At 43.0% G+C, this 19,632-nt stretch overlaps 1 protein-coding gene across 4 annotated transcripts in view; it reads right to left on the bottom strand.

The window, feature by feature from the left end:
* The window catches only part of LOC122556264 (nipped-B-like protein), a 547,720-nt gene that overhangs the window by 74,482 nt on the left and 453,606 nt on the right, over window positions 1-19,632 (bottom strand). For all 4 annotated transcript variants that reach the window (XM_043702901.2, XM_043702895.2, XM_043702914.2 and 1 more), the window contains 2 exons: window positions 15,520-15,674; window positions 4,469-4,559 (listed from right to left, as the gene is read on the bottom strand). In XM_043702901.2, the coding sequence (XP_043558836.2) occupies window positions 4,469-4,559; window positions 15,520-15,674 (246 nt within the window). The remainder of the gene's footprint in view (window positions 1-4,468; window positions 4,560-15,519; window positions 15,675-19,632) is intronic.

Genomic DNA, 19,632 nt, shown 5'->3' on the forward strand with positions numbered 1-19,632 from the left:
ATAGCCAAACATAAATTAAAATAAACACAGAAAATACTGCAACTAAAAAGGTGGGGAGAGAGGCACTGTCACAACTGTAATTATATTCCTGCACATATATACATTTCATGTACATTTTCCTACAACGTGGCACCCAGGAGCCACAAAACCTTCAAACTTGATTCACTACAGCCAAATGAAATCTGACAGATTGATGATTCTCAGCATCAATCACCGAAGAGATATTTAGAATTGGATCTGTGTGAAACAATGACTGCTTTTAAAAGTGTGAGAATTCAAAGCTTGAGAATGCAGGAGACTAGAAGGACACCAGAGGTTTTTCCAGCATAGCTAACTTCGCTCTATGCAACAAGCTTCATCAAAGTTAACACAGCAGCCATTGTGCTTTGGTTGGAAGACTCCATGGACAACTCTGATAGACCATATCAGAAAAAGAGAGTTCTTAGCTAAAGGGAGCAAAGGGATAAAGGCTTTCAACCATTGTTCTATTGGAACAATCCAGGCAATCTGCAAGTGCCTGCTCTGCCATTCAATAAAATCATGACTGATTGAATTGTAATCACATATCCACATTCCCACCTTTCACATCCTTGCTCAACAAGAATGTCTCTGCCTGAAAGATATTTGAAAAACTCTGCTTCCATCACCTTTTCATGAAGGAAGTTCAACTATGCAACAGGAAAAGCTTCTTCTCATTTCTACCTTAAATGGACAATCCCTTCTTTATAAAAGTGACCTCTCTTTCCAAATTATCCCACACGAGGAAACACTCTCCCCACATCTGCTCTGTCAGAATCTTGAACGCTCCATTCAAGTCACTTATTACTCTTCTAAACTGCAGCTGAAACATGCTTAGCCGCTTACAAGTCAACCATTCATTCCTGGCATTGGTCTGGTTAACTTCCTTTGAACTGTTTTCAGTGCTCCAGTATAACTGAAGTAGAATCTTTCCAATTTCGTATGCAATTCCCCATATAATAATCATTAAGTCTATCAGCTTTCCTAATCACTTGCTATATCTACATAATAATCTTGTGATTTAAAATCTAACCCTAACAGTTTAATTTATTTACAAGTAAATTATACTGAAGCAGAATACAACAGATTAGTCATTCAATATTTGACTTTCAAGACAACTAAAACTGAAATCTTCGACGTTGTTCCTCCTCCCAAGAGCTTTGGGCTAGATGTGAAATGCTTCTTGAGTGAAAGCTCCAGTCAACCCAGATGAACTTAGGGCTTGGATTAGTCCTGAGAGTATGACGTTATTGCTATTTCTGAGACTTGGTTGAGCGAAGGGCATGATTGGCAACTAAATATCCCAGGATATCAATGCTTCAGGCGGAATAGAGAGGGAAGTAAAAGGAGTGGAGGAGTTGCTTCCCAGGTAGAGAGGATATCATAGTTGTGCTGAAGGAGGGCACTATGGAGGACTCAAGCAGTGAGGCAATGAGGGCAGAGCTCAGAAATAGGAAAGGTGGGGTATCAATATTGGGGCTATACTACAGGCCTCCCAACAGCGAGCATGACACAGAGGTACAAATATATAAACAGATTATTGAAAGATGGAGGAGCAACAGGATGGTGGTGATAGGACTGGGATACATCGAGAGGAACATGATGGATGTTGAGGTTAGGGATAGATGTTTGATTACTCTAGGGCAAGTCGGCATAAGGGAAGAGGAAGTGTTGGGTATTCTAAAAGGCATTAAGGTTGACAAGTCCCCAGGTCTGGATGGGATCTATCCCAAGTTACTGAGGGAAGCGAGAGACAAAATATTTGGGGCCTTAGCAGATATCTTTGCAGCATCCTTGAACACAGGCGAGGTCCTGGAGGACTGAAGAGCTGCTAAAGTTGTCTCCTTGTTTAAGACATAGTATACTCCAGGTAATTACAGACCAGTGAACCTGACGTCAGTGGTAGGGAAACTGCTAGAGAAAATACTGAAGGATAGAATCTATTCCCATTTGGAAGAGAATCGGCTTATCAGTGATAGGCAACATCATTTTGTTCAGGCAAGGTCATGTCTTACCAACTTAATAGAATTCTTTGAAGAAGTGACGAAGTTGATTGATGAGGGAAGTGCTGTAGAAGTTGTCCATCTGAGACATGGCCAAGCTTCCTAACGGCCTGTTCCCCTTAATCAAAGGTCAAACATTTCTCACAATTGGCTTGATGAGTCACATGGACTTCAGTAAGGCGCTTGATAAGGTTTCCCATGGTAGGCTGATGGAGAAAGTAAAGTTGCATGGGGTCCAGGGTGTACTAGCTTGATGAATATAGAACTGGCTGGGCAGCAGGAGACAGACTAGTAGTGGAAGAGTTATTCAAAATGGAGAACTGTGACCAGTGATGTTCCACAGGGATCTGTGCTGGTACCACTGTTGTTTGTGATATACCACAATGATTTGGAGGAGGCATAGGTGATCTAATTAGCAAGTTTGCAGATGACACTAAGATAGGTGCAGGAGCAGAAAGTGAAGGAGACTGTCAGAATACAGCAGAATATAGATAGATTCGAGAGTTGGGCAGAGAAACAGCAGATGGAGTTTAATCCTGACAAATGCAAGGTGCTGCATTTTGGAAGATCCAGTTCACGAGTGACCTATTACAGTAAATGGAAAAGTCCAGGGGAAAATTGACATACAGAGAGATAGGAGTGTTCATATCCATTGTTCCCTGAAGGTGGCAACGCAAGTCAGTAGAGTGGTCAAAAAGGCATACGGCATGTTTTCCTTTATCAGATGGGGTATTGAGTACAAGAGTTGGCAGGTCATGCTACAGCTGTTTCAAAGTTTGGTTTGGCCACAATTGGAATACTGTGTACAGTTCTGGTCATCGCATTATCAAAAGGATGTGGATGCTTTGGAGAGGATGTAGAGGTGATTCACCAGGACGGTACCTGATATGGAGGGCGCTATCTATGAAGAGCGGTTGAGTAGATTAAGATTATTTTCATTAGGAAGACAGAGGTTGAGGGGGGACCTGATTGAGGTCTACAAAATCATGAGGTGTATAGATAGAGTGGATAGCAAGAAGCTTTATCTCCAGAGTACAGGACTCACTTACCTTATTAGGGTCATGGGTTCAAAGTGAGAGGGGAAATGTTTAAGGGAGATATGTATGGAAAGTTCTGTACGCTTGGTGGGGGCTTGGAACACATTGCCAGCAGAGGTGGTAGAGACGGGCACCATTGCATTATTTAAGATGTATCTAGACAGATACATGAATGGGCAGGGAGCAGAGGAATACAGATCCTTAGATAATAGGTGATAGGTTTAGGTAGAGGATCTGGATCGGCATTGGCTTGGAGGGTTGAAGGGCATGTTCCGCTGTTGTAATTTTCCTTGTCCTTTGTTCTAACCCCAATTAGCTACTGCCTGTGTAAAATCACAGATGCCATATAAAACATGGCTGTCCATCAAAAGGTTTTGTTTTCACTTAAAACTCAAGCTGGTCCATTTGGAGATCAGCCGCCTTACTATGAACAGGCTTTTAAAATACTATCCATGGTTTCAGCCATTAAGAGAGTCATTCCATTGACTTCACTATCTAAAGAGGGATATAGAGGATACTAAAAATGAGAAAAACCATCAAGTAAAGACTGAATGCATTTAATTTTAACTGCTGAATCATGAGTGTGGGTCACTGATGACCACCAAACAGCTAAAACACAAAGGTACCACACCTCAGATCTAATCTTTAATTTGCATTACTATCTGAAATTGTATAAAAGTAATAAAGGCAAAGTTGTCCATCTGAGACATGACCAAGCTTCCTAACGGCCTGTTCCCCTTAATCAAAGGTCAAACATTTCTCACGATTGGCTTGATGAGCTTTCGCACAATTTTCATTCCAGAAATGTCATTCTCAAACTCTTGAATCGTTGACATTAACTCAAATTCTGAACACACAAGGCGGCCCACAGCCAGTCTATTCATCTACGTATCTGAGTGTGCTTCTAGCATATCCTAGTTTTAGCTTTTAAATTATTCGCTTCTAAGTGGGTGTCTCTAGCAAGGTCAGTATTGCTGCTCATCCTAAATTGCCCTTGAACTGAATGATTTGCTAAGCCATTTCAGAGGGTACATTTTAGTCAACCACATTGCTGTGGGTGAGGAGTCTAGCCCAGACTTTAGAATTCCTTCCTCGAAGAGCATTAGTGAACCAGACAGCATTTTTCCAAAATTCAATATCAGTGTCATGGTCACCATCATTGATAATAGTTTTATATATTTGAGATTTATTAATTGAATTCAAGTCGCATCAGCTGCGATGGATTTGAACCCATGTCCTGGAACTCTTGATTACCAGTTCAGTGACATTACCACAACCCTATCAAGTCTTTTTGTTTTTGTATTTTTGTCAATGAAACAGCACATTGCAAAATGAATGTCACATTGCACTGGAACACCTTTCAATCTTTTCACAATCTATTTTAGTACAGTGATGGTTTACAGCACTTACCCAACCCTATGATTGCTTTGGTCTGAACTTCCTCATCTTCATGTTTTGTGAAGTAGAGCAGAAGTTCCAGCACCTTCTCTTTGATAACCACCTAAATTTGAAGAGGACATGAAATTGAGCTTAGTAAGTACCAAAAAAAACCAAGAACAAAATCCAATTCATAGAAATGCCAGAATAAGAGTAGCCAACAGCTTTTGAAATTGCTTTAAAAATAGTTACAACCTCATCATGCACGTGGAGTCATCGAGCCAGAGATGTACAGCATGGTCCAACTCGTCCATGCCGAACAGATATCCCAAATAAATCTAGTCCCACTTGCCAGCATTTGGCCTATATCCTCTAACCCCTTCCTATTCATAAACCCATCCAGATACCTTTTAAATGTGGTCTTTGTACCAGCCTCCACCACTTTCGCTGGCAGCTCATTCCATTCACGTACTACTTTTTGCCCCTTAGCTCCCTTTTATATAATTTTCGCCTCTCACCCTGAATCTATGCCCTCTAGTTCTGGACTCCCCCAAATCATAGAAAAGACCTTTATCTATTTACCCTATCCATGCCCCTCATGATTTTATAGCTCCCTATAAGGTCATCCCTCACCCTCCAACACTCCAGGGATACAGCCTCAGCCTATCCAGCCTCTCCCTATAGCTCAAACCCTCCAACGCCGGCAATATCCTTGTAAATGTTTTCTGAACCCTTTCAAGTTTCACAACATCCTTCCAGAATATTGCACACAATATTCCAAAAGTAGCCTAACCAACATCCTGTACAGCCACAACATGACTTCCCAACTCCTATACTCAATGCTCTGACCAATAAAGGAAAGCATAATAAACAGCTTTTTCACAAAATGAGATTCCACTTTCAAGGTACTATGAACCTGTAATTTAAGGTGTCTTTGTTCAGCAATGCTCCCCAGGACCTTACCACCAAGTGTATAAATCCTGCCCCGATTTGCCTTTCCAATTTAAACTCCATCTGCCAGTCCTTGGCCCATTTGATCAAGATCTTCGCTGTCCAGTACACCTCCAATATTGGTGTTGTCTGCAAGCTTATTAACTATACCTATGTCCCCATCCAAATCATTTATATAAATGACAAAGCAGTGGACCCAGCACCGATCCTTGTGGCACTCCACTGGTCACAGGCGGCCAGTCTGAAAAGCAACCCTCCACCACCAACCTCTGTCTACCTTCAAGCCAGTTCTGTATCCAAATGGCTAGTTCTTCCTGTATTCCGTGTGATCTAACCTTGCTAACCAGTCTACCATGAGGAACCTTGTCGAATGTCTTACTGAAGTCGATATAGATCACGCCCAATGCTCTGCCCTCATCAATGCTCTTCATTACTGCGGTAAAAAAATCAATCAAGTTAGTGAGACATTATTTCCCACACACAAAGCCATGTTCACTAAATCTAATCAGTCCTTGCTTATCAAATACATGCAAGTCCTGTAACTCAGGATTGTCTGCAATAACTTCCCCACCGCTGATGTCAGTCTCACTGGTCTAGAGTTCCTTGGTTTTTCCTTACCACCTTTCCTAAACAGTGGCACCATGTTAGCCAATTTCCAGTCTTCCGGCACTTCCCCGGTGACTTTTGATAATCCAAATATTTTAGCAATAAGTTCAGCAAATACCTCCCTAGCTTTCCAGAGTTCTACAGTACACCTGATCAGGTTCTGGGGAATTTGTGTTTTTAGACATCCAACATCCCCTCCTCTGTAATAGTGACATTTTCCAAGGTGTCACCATCTATTTCCTCACATTCTGCATCATCCATGTCCTTTTCCACAGTAAATACTTATTTAGTATCTCCATCTTCTGCAGTTCCACACATAGGCTGCCATACTGATCTTTCAGGGGTCCTGTTCTCTCCCTAGTTATTGTTTTGCCCTTAATATATTAATAACATCCCTTTGGATTCTCCTTAAGCAATCTAATGTCCCCTTTTTGGCCTCCTGATATCCCTCTTAAGTATACTCCTACTACCTTTATTCTCTTCTAAAGATTCACTCGATCTATCCTATCTATACCTGACATACGACTCTTCCTTTTTCTTAACCAAAACCTCATTAAGCATTCCCTACAGCTACCAGCCTTGCCTTTCACCCTAACATGAATATACTGTCTCTGGACTCTCATTATTTCATTTCTGAAAGCTTCTCATTTTCCAGACGTCTCTTTACCTGCGAACATCTGCCCCAAACAACTTTTGAAAGTTCATGCCTAACCTCATCAAAATTGGCCTTCCTCCAATTTAGAACTTTAACTTTTACATCCAGTCTGTCCTTTTCCATCATTATTTTAAATCTAATAGAATTATGGTCACTGGCCCCAAAGTGCTCCCCCACTGACACCTCAGTCACCTGCCCTGCGTTATCTCCCAAGAGTCGGTCAAGGTTTGCACCTTCTCTAGTAGGTACATCTACATACTGAATCAGAAAATTGTCTTGCACACACTTAAATTCCTCTCCATCTAAACCCTTAACAGCATGGCAGTCCCAGTCTATGTTTGGAAATTTAAAACCCCCTACCATTATCACCCTATTATTCTTACAGATAACAGCGATCTCCTTACAAATTTGTTTCTCAGTTTCCCGCTGACTATCGTGGCTTCTATAGTACAATCCCAATAAGGTGATCATCCCTTTCTTCTCTCAGTTCCATCGATAAAAATCTTCTCTGGACATATTCCCAGGAATATCCTAAGTACAGAAGAAATATTATCCCTTATCAAAAATGCCACTCATCCCCTCCCCTCTTGATGCCCCCCCCCCCCATCTCTCCCCTTCTGAGCATGCAGCGCTCCACTCTCTCCGCACCAACCCCCGTTTCACCATCAAACCCACTGACAAAGGCGAGGCAGTGGTAATCTGTATGTCACAGAGGCCAAATGCCAGCTCTCCAACACCACGTCCTACCTCTCCCTTGACCATAACCCCACCATGGCCCATCAGGCCAAATCACTCACACTGTCTGTGACCTCACTGCTTCCGGTGATCTCCTCTCCATTGCCTTCAACCTCATAGTTCCCCAACCATGCACTGCCTGGTTTTACCTGCTCCACAAGCCCAACTACTCTGGCCGACCCATCGTCGCTGCATGCTTCTTCTGCTCCACCGAACCCATTTCTTCCTATTTTTACCCCATCCCCTCCCCCTTGGTCCAGACCCTTCTCACCCATATCCGCGACATTAGCCACACCCTCCACCTCTTCAGTAACTTCTAGTTCCCTGGCTCCCCCCAGTGCTTTATCTTCACCATGGACACACAATGCTTATAGGCATCCATAGTCCACAAGGATGGCCTTCAGGCCCTCAGCTTCTTCCTCTCCAACAGACCCATACAGTTCCCCTCCACCAATACCCTCCTCTGCCTCGTCAAACTGGTCCTCACCCTCAGTAACTTTTTGTTTAACTCCTACCATTTCCTCCAAATCCAGAGGATGGTCGTTGGTACTTGGATGGGACTTAGCTATGCCCGCTTCTTTGTTAGCTACGTCGAACAGTCTCTCTTCAGTACCTACACACTGTGCCCCAACTTTTCCTCCGTTACATCAACGACTGCACCATTGCAGCATCCTGCACCCAGGCTGAACTGCAGCAGTTCAGCAACTTCGCCAATACCTTCCACCCTGCCCTCAAATTCATGGTCTATTTTGGACACCTCCCATCCCTTTCTTGACCTCTTCGTTTCCATCTCCAGCAACAGTCTACATACAGACATTTACTATAAACACACAGGCTCCCATAACTACATCACCTCGCACCCAGTATTCTGCAAGAACTCCATCCCATTTTCCCAATTCCACTGCCTCCGTTGCACCTGCTCAGATGAAGAGACATTCTGCTCCCAAGCAACCCGGATGTCCACCTATTTTAAATAATTTGCTTATCCGCCCCATCTAGACAGCCTTCCACCGCACACCTCCATTCCCCGCTCCACTGCTCTAAACATCACCCCCCCAATGCAATAAAGACAGGGTCCCCCTTGTCCTCACCTCCCACCCCACCAGTCTCTGCATCCAACTTATCGTCCTTAAACACTTCTGCCAACTCCAACTAGACCCCACCACCAAGAACATCCCCTCCCCACCCCTCTCTGCCTTCTGCAAGGACCGTTCCCTTTGCCAATACTTGGTTCACGCATGTCTCCCCGTCAATCTCCCCGATCCCCCAGTACCTTCCCCTGCAACTATAAAAGATGCAAAACCTGCCGGTACCCCATCCCCCTCACCTCCATCCAGGGCTCCAAACAGTCCTCCCAGGTGAGAGAGAGATTCACCTACCTCTCCTCCGACCTAGTTTACTGTATCCAGTGCACCTGATATGTTCTTCTCTACACTGGTGAGAACAAATGTAAACTGAGGGCACGTTTCGCTGAGTATCTCAGCCGGGCCTGCAGGGTCCGACCTGACCTCCCAGTCACCGCTCACTTCAATTCCCCTTCCCATTCCCTCTCAGACATGACCATCCTCTGCCTCCTCCGTTGCCATAGTGAATCAGACTGCAAATTGAAGGAACACCACCTTATCTTCCAACTGGACAGCCTATCACCTAGAAGACTCAACATTGACTTCTTCAATTTCAAATAACCTCCCGTCCCATCACTCAACTCCCTTTCCAGCACCCCCCCACCCCGGCCCCCTCCCTTCCATTCATCTAACCAACCCTTGCTTCCAGCTACCAAGCAGCTTCATTCCTCCCATTGACCAACCAGGTCATACGGTCTACCTGCGTTCACCTGTCACTACCTCACCACTCAGCCCCTCTCCCCACCTAAAAACCTCCTCCAAACCCCACTCTTATCAGCAGCTCCCCTTACAGTCCAGAAGAAGGGTTATACCCAAAATGTTGACTTCTCCATCTCCTAATGCTGCCTGTCTTGCTGTGTTCTTCCAGCTTCCTGCTTGCCTACCTTGGATTCCAGCATCTGTAGATTTTTTGTCTCTAACTAAGTTTGTATCACTGCAAAGTCTCTTCAAAGTGGTTAGGATGACATGTGGGATACTTACTTTTATTAGCCAAGACAGAGTTTAAGACCAGGGAACAATGCTGGAATTTATAATAATCCTACAATTCTTCGAACCAAATTAACTAGTTGAATTTCTCTGCTTTAGCTTCATCTGTCATGTATCTGCCCATTACATTTTCTTGAAAAATCAAAATTTGATTAGGCCACAGCCAAAGTATTGTGTGCATTTCTGGAATAAACATTACAGAAGGGATGTAACTGCAATTGGGAGGGTGCAGGGGAGATGTACCAGGATGTTGTCTGGGGCAGGGCGTTTCAGCTATGAAGAGAAATTGGTTAAGATTCAATGACCATGAGAATTAGCGAGAATGAGGATTTTCTTTCCTCTCTGAGGGTAACAGTGGTCTGGAACTCACTGCTTTGAAGGGTGGTAGAGGCAGAAACCCTCAGGACATTGATGAAGTATTTACATGTGTTGTGGGTCAAATGCTGGAAAATGGGATTAGAATAATTAGGTGGTTGTTTTGACTGGTGGGCCATAGGGCCTTTTTCTGTGCTGTCGACCTCAATAACTTTATGACAAGTGATGAAGTTGCATTTCAGGCTGGAGGAATGTACTGATTGGTCTTCTCTAGGGGTCAGTATAAAGACCACAGGTTTTTTTACGCTGAGTTGAGATTTGCCCATGACACAAAACTTAAATGTATTATAAACTGTAAGGATGATGCTGATATCCTTCAAGAACACATATGGAACAGATACATGGCAGATGAAGCTAAAGCAGAGAAGTTCACCTAGTTAATTTGATTATAATCTTATAATTCTTCTAACAAGGTCATAACACAGGAAGAGGTCCCTTGGCCCTTCATATCTGCAAGACTCTCTAAATGAGAAACAAAAATAGAGATTGCTGAAAAGCTGAGCAGGTCTGGCACCATCTGCAGAGATAAGTCTCAGAACTGGCTCACGAATGTCCTTTAGGGAAGGAAACTGCCATCTTTACCCGATCTAGCCCACATGTGACTTCAGACCCACAGCAATATGGTCAACTCTTAAATGACCTCTGGGCAATTAAGGACAGCCAATAAATGCTGCCTAGCTAGTGACACCTTCGACCCGTGAAAGAATGGAAAAGAAAACGCTGCCAGATCTGCTGAGCTTTTCCACCAATTTCTGCTTTGTTTCTAATTTCCAGCATTCGCAGTTCTTTTGGTTTTTAGTTTCTCTAAATGAGAAGTTAACTCATTATAACCAATAAAGGTGAGGAAAGTTCGCATTCTACAAGTAACAGTCTAAATCCTTCAATTGTGTTATAGCTAATTCAGGTTGAAGAATCATGTGTGAAAGCAGAATTGGCTGTAATACTCAACTCTACTTTCTTCTCCCCATAAGCCTCGATTCCTTTACTGATTAAAAATCTACTGGCCTGCTACACTTTATTACTATAAATTTCTTGCAATCAAAGAAACTACTGCCTGTGTCACAACTTAACACCAGGCTTCACTCACCAAATCCTGTGTTTACTGCTTATATTGGCTGCTGAAGGATTACATAGAACATAGAAGAATACAGCACAGTACAGGCCCTTCGGCCCTCGATGTTGCGCCGATCCAAGCCCACCTAACCTACACTAGCCCACTATCCTCCATATGCCTATCCAATGCCCACTTAAATGCCCATAATGAGGGAGAGTCCACCACTGCTACTGGCAGGGCATTCCATGAACTCACGATTCGCTGAGTCAAGAACCTACCCCTAACATCTGTCCTATACCTACCCCCCCTTAATTTAAAGCTATGCCCCCTTGTAATAGCTGACTCCATACGTGGAAAAAGATTCTCACTGTCGACCCTATCTAAACCCCTAATCATCTTATACACCTCTATCAAGTCACCCCTAAACCTTCTTTTCTCCAATGAAAACAACTCCAAGTGCCTCAGCCTTTCCTCATACGATCTTTCTACCATACCAGGCAACATCCTGGTAAACCTCCTCTGCACCCGTTCCAGTGCCTCCACATCCTTCCTATAGTATGGCGACCAAAACTGCACACAATACTCCAGATGCGGCCGCACCAGAGTCTTATACAACTGCAACATGACCTCAGTACTCCGGAACTCAATTCCTCTACCAATAAAAGCCAGTACGCCATATGCCTTCTTCACCGCACTATTTACCTGGGTGACAACTTTCAAAGATCTGTGTACATGGACATCAAGATCCCTCTGCTCATCCACACTACCAAGTATCCGACCATTAGCCCAGTACCCCATCTTTTTGTTACTCTTACCAAAGTGAATCACCTCTTACTTAGCTACATTGAACTCCATTTGCCACCTTCTGCAGCTTATCTATATCCCGCTGTAACCTGCCACATCCTTCCTCACTGTCTACAACTCCTCCGACTTTCGTATCATCCGCAAACTTGCTCACCCAACCTTCTAGCCCCTCCTCCAGGTCATTTATAAAAATGACAAACAGCAATGGTCCCAAAACAGATCCTTGCGGAACACCGCTAGTGACAGCACTCCAAGATGAACCTTTGCCATCAACTACTACCCTCTGTCTTCTTCCAGCCAGCCAACTCCTAATCCAAACCGCCAACTCACCCTCAATGCCATACCTCCGTATTTTTTGCAGTAGTCTACCATGGGGAACCTTATCAAACGCCTTACTAAAATCCATATATACCACATCTACCGCTTTCCCCTCGTCCACCTCCTTAGTCACCTTCTTAAAGAATTCAATAAGGTTTGTGAGGCACGACCTGCCCTTCACAAAACCATGCTGACTATCCTTGATCACATTATTCCTATCCAGATGTTCATAAATCCTATCCCTTACAATTCTCTCTAAGACTTTGCCCAGAAGTGAGACTCACCGGCCTATAGTTACTAGGGTTATCCCTACTCCCCTTCAGATTAACATCTGAATTTTAAAATTCTCACCCTTGTTTTCAAATTCCTCTCTGGCCTTGCCCCACCCAATGTCTGCAATCTCCTCTGGTCACAATCTCTGAAGGTATGTGTTCCTTTAATCTTGGACTCTTGAACATCCCAGATTTCCATTATTCTGGCAATGAAGAATTTGGCTCGAGCTAAGGAACAAATATGTTGTGGCCCACAGTCCACCAATTTGTGAAAATTATATACAGGATCAAATCTACAGGAAAATTACAGAGGGATCCCAACATTGAAGATTAGTTATAATTGGGGCATTTACTTGGATACAGATATCGTAAGAGGACAAGGGGCAAATGTTTCTAGATTGTGTTTTGGAGCATTTCCTACAGCATGTACCCAGTCCAACAAAGAAAAATTAACTGAGATAAACCCAGAAGATCTGACAGCATCCATGGTGTGAGAAACAGAGTCAACATTTCAAGTACAATCAGATTCTTCCAAACTGTTAACTTTGTTTCTCTCTCTACAGCATTTTGCTTTTAGTTAAGGAAGAATGCATTGTTGGATGTTGTTCTTGGAAACGAGGCAAGCCAGGTGGATCAGGCATCAGTGAGAGAACATCTAAAATACAGTGATCACTGAATTGCAATTAGAATGATGGTGAAGAATGACAACAGACAGAGTAAGATCAATCAATTGGTAGAAAGTGATCTCAATGGGTCAAGAACTGGGTCAGTTAGACTGGAATGAAATGTCAACAGGAAAAACTTTAACTTAGCAATATAGTATGTTCAAAATGAGATGGTTTGGGTACATTCTCTCAAAAGGAAAAATGAATCCTGAGTTCTCTGGATGATGTTAAAACAAGGTACAAGGCTAGGCCACTTGGACCTTCAAACCCACTCGCCCATCCACTAAGATCACAAATCTGATCTGATCCCTAGAGTCAACTTTAAAATTCCAGCATATTGCTGATAATCTTTCATTCCCTTGCTAATCATGAATCAACCTACATGTGCCTTAAAAATACTTAAATATTCCACATCCATTGACTTTTGAGAAAATGAATTCTAAAGACTCCCAACCCACAGAGAAACAACATTTCTTTATCTTTTAAATGGGTGCTCCCTTATCTCTAAACTATAGCCCCGAGATCCAGATTGTCTCACAAGAGGAAATATCCTTTCCACATCCATGCAGGCAACTCCCCTCAGGATCTTGTGTCTTTCTATTAAGTCACTTCTGACTCTTCTGCACTGCAGTGGATACAGGTTTAGCCTGTCTAACCTTTCCTCACAAGACAATTCTCTCACTCCAGGTATTAATCTAGTAAACCTGTCTGAAGTGCTTCTAACACATTAACATCCTTTAAGCACGGTGACCATTATTGTACATGGTACCCCACTGCTGTCTCACCAAGGCCATGTATATCTCGAAGCAGACCTCTCCAAGTTTGATTTCAATTCCTCTCACAATACACCATTACATTCTACTAGCTTTCATGAAATCTTGCAAAGTAATGACAAAAGGTATTAGGATAAAGAAGAAAATGTTTGGTCATGACAGCACGTTAAGTAGAAAGACAATTGAGAACTAAGAGGAAAATAGACATTTAAGCTAGGAAGTGAAAAAGCAAACAAGAGAAGCAAAGAGGAATTATGACAAAAGACTGAGGTCAGCAGACAGTGAAATCTCCAAGTCGCCAATGACAATGCCACACAAAGAACACAGAGAAAAGAACAGTACAGCACATGAGCAGGCCCTTCAGCCCATCAAGGCTACACCGACATGATGCCTTTCTAAACTAAAAACCTTTGGCTTCTACGCTGTGCATATCCCTCGAACCAATGTCTATTCATACAACAGAATTGAGAGGAAAGTTCTGGCCTATGGAATAAAAGGGAAAGTAGGAACACGAATGCAAAACTGGCTGAGTGATAGGAAACAGAGTAATGGTCAATGGATATTTTTCAGATTTCATTGATGACAGAACAGGTGCAGAGAGCAATAAATAAACCATAAAATAACCTGGGCTTAATTAACAGGGGCATAGAGCACAAGCACAAGGAGGTAATACAGAACAAGTTTACAAAATACATGGTAGACCTCAGCTGAAGTAATGCAGACACTTCTCTATGCCACACTACAGGAAGGATGGAAATGCATTGGAAAGAATGCAGAACAGATTATAAAGAATAGTTCCAGGGATAAGGAAATTCAGTAATGAGGGTAGATTGGTGAGGTTAGGACAGTTCTCCTTGGAGAAGAGGCGAACAGGAGATCTGATAGAGGTTCTCAAAATTATGAGGGGTCTGGACAGATAGGGAGAACCACTTGTAAAAGTATCAAGTACAAAAAAGCACTTGAAGTGATTTGTAACGGGAGCAAATGTGATTTAAAGAAAAGAATTTTCGCACAGCAAGCACTTCAGGTATGGAAATGTACTGCCTGAAGTGTATTGCAAGTAGGTTGAATTGAATGGAAAAGGCATTATTAAATAGAAGCAATATGCAATACGATGGATTGAATAGCCGCCTTCTCCGCTGTGTTGGCCATGCCTTCAAGTATCTGAAGCCCAAGTTCTAAAGCTTGAATAAAACATTGCAATACTGTAAGGAGGGAGTCTGGAAATAAACTGCCTGGGACAGTAGTTGAGGCAGCAAACCTAGCAATCTTTAACAATTACCTGATGGACACTTTGAATTGTCATAACATTCAAGGCTATGGGCCTAGTGTAGAAACTTGGATAATGTAGGTAGTCATATATTTTTGGTGGTACAAACTCAATGAGCTAAAGGGCGTCTTCTGTACTGTAAGGTTTAAGGAGCAAAAAACAGTTGCTGGGAATGGACACTTGAGACTGAAACCTGTGCTTTGATTAATCTTAAAAGATCTTTGCAATTTTTGCTAAATAAACTTAAAAATCACACGACACCAGGTTATAGTCTAACAGGTTTAATTGGAAGCACTAGCTTTTGGAGCGCTGCCCCATCAGGTGGTTGTGAATGGCACTCCGAAAGCTAGTGCTTCCAATTAAACCTGTTGGACTATAACCTGGTGTTGTGAGATTTTTAACTTTGTACATCCCAGTCCAACACTGGCATCTCCAAATCATGCTTGCTAAATAAGCATTTATAATGAAGAACAAAGATTAATTTCCAATTACTACCTTAGTGTTGCCTTTAAACTCCTCCTGATCAAAGTCAAAGTTACGGCACAATGCACCAACAGTAAAAAGGGAGCGAAGAAGGGCAGGTTTATTGCCAACGAGAGCAGTGTTGCTGGAATCCTCCTGGTGTTGCGCCTTCAATTTTGTTAGAGCACCTGTCACGTGAGTAAACACAATTTTATTAAATTTAAGGGCAATCGATTTCATGCTTTGATATTTAAAATTTGTACATATCATAATAGGATAAGGGCCACTAGTTTGGAGGACATCAGTTTGTACCATCCTACCACTGGATGCTTGGATCCAAATAACTTTGGTAGAGAGTGTTTCCAGGGTAATGCGTTAAAAGGTTCTCTAGTCAGAATCCTTTTATTCTAAGAAAATTAATTAATTAATGGAATGTGGATATCATTGGCATGGTCAGCATGGTGAGTGGCTCTGTGGTTAGCACTGCTGCCTCACAGCACCAGGGACCCAGGTTTGATTCCCACCTCAGGCCACTGTCGGTGTGGAGTTTGCACATTCTCCCTGTGTTTTCCTGGGTATCCTTCGGGTGCTCCGGTTTCCTCCCACAATCCAAAGATGTGCAAGTCAGGTGAATTGGCCATGCTAAATTGTCCACAGTGTTAGGTGTATTAGTCAGGGGTAAATATAGGGTAGGGGAATGGGTGGGTTACTCTTCGGAGGGTGGACTAGTTGGGCCAAAAGGACCTGTTTCCACATAGTAAGGAATCTAATGTTTAATACCCACAAGTTGTGCACCTGGCGAGCAGGGGCAGTTGTGACACTGCCAGGCCACTCTTGACGATGGATACTGCAATCCCAGACCCAGATTAGTTTGTCACCTCACCAAATCTCCTAATTGGTGTTCAATATGGAATATAGGAACAGGAGGCAGGCCAGGCAGCTCGTCGAGCCTGCCCTGCCATTCAATAAGATCATGGCTGACTGAACACATCAGATCTATTTTGGTCAGTTATCTCCGTAATTCTGAACAGAAATCTATCAATCTCTACCTTAAACATACTCAAACACTGAGCCTTTACAGCCCAATGTGGCAAAGATCTCCGAAGGTTTACAACTTCAAAACAAAACAAACTTTCATCTCAGACCCAAGTGACATCCTCTTATTTTTAAAAAGGTGTTTCTCCCACCAAACAGACCATTTCCATCTCATTAACCATTTTCTAAGTTTCAATGAGATGACATCACACTCTTTGAAATGAGACAATACAGGCCCAGTTTTCCCAATCTTTCTTTATAGGAGTCCTGCAATTCCTGGGACAAGGCTGTTGAATGAGTTTTGCACTCCGTCTACAGCAATAACATTCCTCTGATAAAGAGACTAAAACTGCATACGATACGACTGAAGCAAGACTTCACTACTCCTATACTCAAAACCCTCCAGTTATAAAGGCCAACATTCCACAAATCTAGGAGAAAGTGAGGACTGCAGATGCTGGAGATCAGAGTTTAAAAATGTGTTGCTGGAAAAGCGCAACAGGTCAGGCAGCATCAAAGGAACAGAAGAATCGACGTTTCGGGCATAAGCCCTTCTAAGTCTTCCTAATCGCTCGCTGCACCTGCATGTTAACCCTCAGTGACTGATCGACAATTACACCAATGTCCCCTTCTACATCTTTACTTTCCAATCTCACAATTTCAGAAATACTCTGCACATCTGTTTCTTCTATTAAAGTGGACAACCTCACATTTTCGCAGGTTATATTCCATCTGCCATGTTCTTGTGCACTCACTAAGCCTTTTCAAATGAAGCCACTTTACATTTTCCTCAACACACATTCCCACTTAGCTTTTTATCATCTGCAAATGTGGAAATAATATATTTGGTTCCATATTCACATAGTACTGAGCATGTGGTACCGCACTAGTCACAGCCTACCAGCATGAGAATGCTTATTGTCTGTCGGCCAATCATCCATCCATGCCAGTACATTTGTCTTGGTCAAACCAGCTTCTTGTGAGGATTATCAAAAACTGAAAACTCTGAAAATCTAAGTATACTACGTCCATTGGATTTCCTTTTATCAAATTTGTTTGTAACTTCTTGGAAGAGACCATACCTAGAGTCAGAGACAACTTGAGTTTGTAGAAAGCTCAGGGAATCTGATGGTAGTGTAGGAATTTGGTATAGAAGGGAAGAAGTGCTTCTAACTTAATCTTTTGGTTCAGAGTTTGTACAGTCTTCCTCCAGAATAAATTGAAACCCGGGGGGGGGCGAGGGAGAAATGCAAGCACAAAAAGTGACATCACAGGAAAATTGTATGTTCATTGGTTGGTGACAGCTGCTAATTTGATTATCTATTTTAGGTTACTTATGGATTGAAAGAAATATTGGAACAAATGGAAAAAATATTTACAGGTCACAAACTAAAAGACCAGTGGGAAGTCTTGAAAAATGCAATTAAGACCTAACTAAGTAAAATAGAGATGCAAGGTCCAGGCAATGTATTGTATCTGCATGATGTGGGGGCTGGTGGCTCATGACAACCATATGTGAAGCAAGTGTTGGTTACTTGAGGAACTCTGCTTCAGAACTGATGAGCTGCAATCTGAGTTTCAGACATTGCAACACAGAGGGGCAGAGGGTTACTCGGGCACTGTTTCAGGAGGCAGTCACACCCCTTAGATTGATTACCTCTAATTCAGTCAGTGGTCAGGAACGGGGCATGTGACTATAAGCAAGGCAGATACAGGCATCGAGGAGGTAGTGCTGAAGGAGCGTCAGCTATTGAGCTTGTCGCTTCCTACTTGGATCAGAGCAAGGATGAGCAAACGGACCACAGCACAGTGGTACAGAGGACCATTCAAGGGGTGGGAAACAAAAGATATGTAATTGTAATTTGGGATAGTATAGTCAGGGGAATGGATACTGTTTTCTATGGCCAGGATTGAGAGCCCTGAAGGCTGTGTTGCTTGCCTGGTGCCCGGGTTCAGGATTTCTCATCTGGGCTGCAGAGGACCTTGGAGTGGAAGGGGTAAGAATCAGTTGTCCTGGTTCACATAAGTACCAATGATATATTTAGAAACAGGTTCTGCTGAGGGAATATGAGTAGCTAGGGGATAACTTTAAAACAGATCCAGAAAGGCAATAATCTCCAGATGACTACCTGAGCCGTGAGTGAATTGACACAGGGTCATCAAAATTAAAGAGATAAACACATGGCTCAAAGATTAGTGTGGGATAAATGAGTTCGAATTCATGGGCCAATGGCACTTGTACTGGGGAAGGAGGGAGCTGCTCCACTGGGAAGGGCTCCACTTCAATTAATGTACGACCAGGGTACTGGTGAATTGCATAACGAGTTCTGCAGAAAGAGTTTTAAACTAAGTAGTCGGGCATGCGTTCAGCTGCACAGAAAAAGTTATGGGGAGGGATGTCAGCAGATGATGCAGAGCTGGGCTGAGGAGTGGCAGATGGAGTTCAACCCTGCCAAGTGTGAGGTTGTCCATTTTGGAAAGACAAATAAGAATGCGGAATACAGGGTTAACGGTAGGGTCCTTAGTGAGGTGGAGGAACAGAGGGATCTTGGGGTCAATGTTCATTGGTCTTTGAAAGTTGCCACTCAGGTGGATAGAGCTTGTAAGAAGGCCTATGGTGTATTAGCGTTCATTAACAGAGAGATTGAATTCAAGAGTCGTGCAGCTGTACAGGACTTTGGTTAGACCACATTTGGAGTACTGTGTGCAGTTCTGGTCGCCTCACTTTAGGAAAGATGTGGAAGCTTTGGAGAGGGTGCAGAGAAGATTTACCAGGATGTTGCCTGGAATGGAGAATAGGTCATACGAGGATAGGTTGAGAGTGCTAGGCCTTTTCTCATTGGAACGGCGAAGGATGAGGGGTGACTTGATAGAGGTTTATAAGATGATCAGGGGAATAGATAGAGTAGACAGTCAGAAACTTTTTCCCCGCGTACAAGAGGAGTGTTACAAGGGGACATAAATTTAAGGTGAAGGGTGGAAAGTATAGGGGAGATGTCAGGGGTAGGTTCTTTACCCAGAGAGTGGTGGGGGCATGGAATGCGCTGCCTGTGGGAGTGGTAGAGTCAGAATCTTTGGTGACCTTTAAGCGGCAATTGGATAGGTACATGG

The sequence above is a fragment of the Chiloscyllium plagiosum genome, unplaced genomic scaffold (assembly GCF_037043375.1).
Source record: "Chiloscyllium plagiosum isolate Xiang-an unplaced genomic scaffold, Cpla_swu_hap1 HiC_scaffold_2, whole genome shotgun sequence".
NCBI lineage: Eukaryota > Metazoa > Chordata > Chondrichthyes > Orectolobiformes > Hemiscylliidae > Chiloscyllium > Chiloscyllium plagiosum.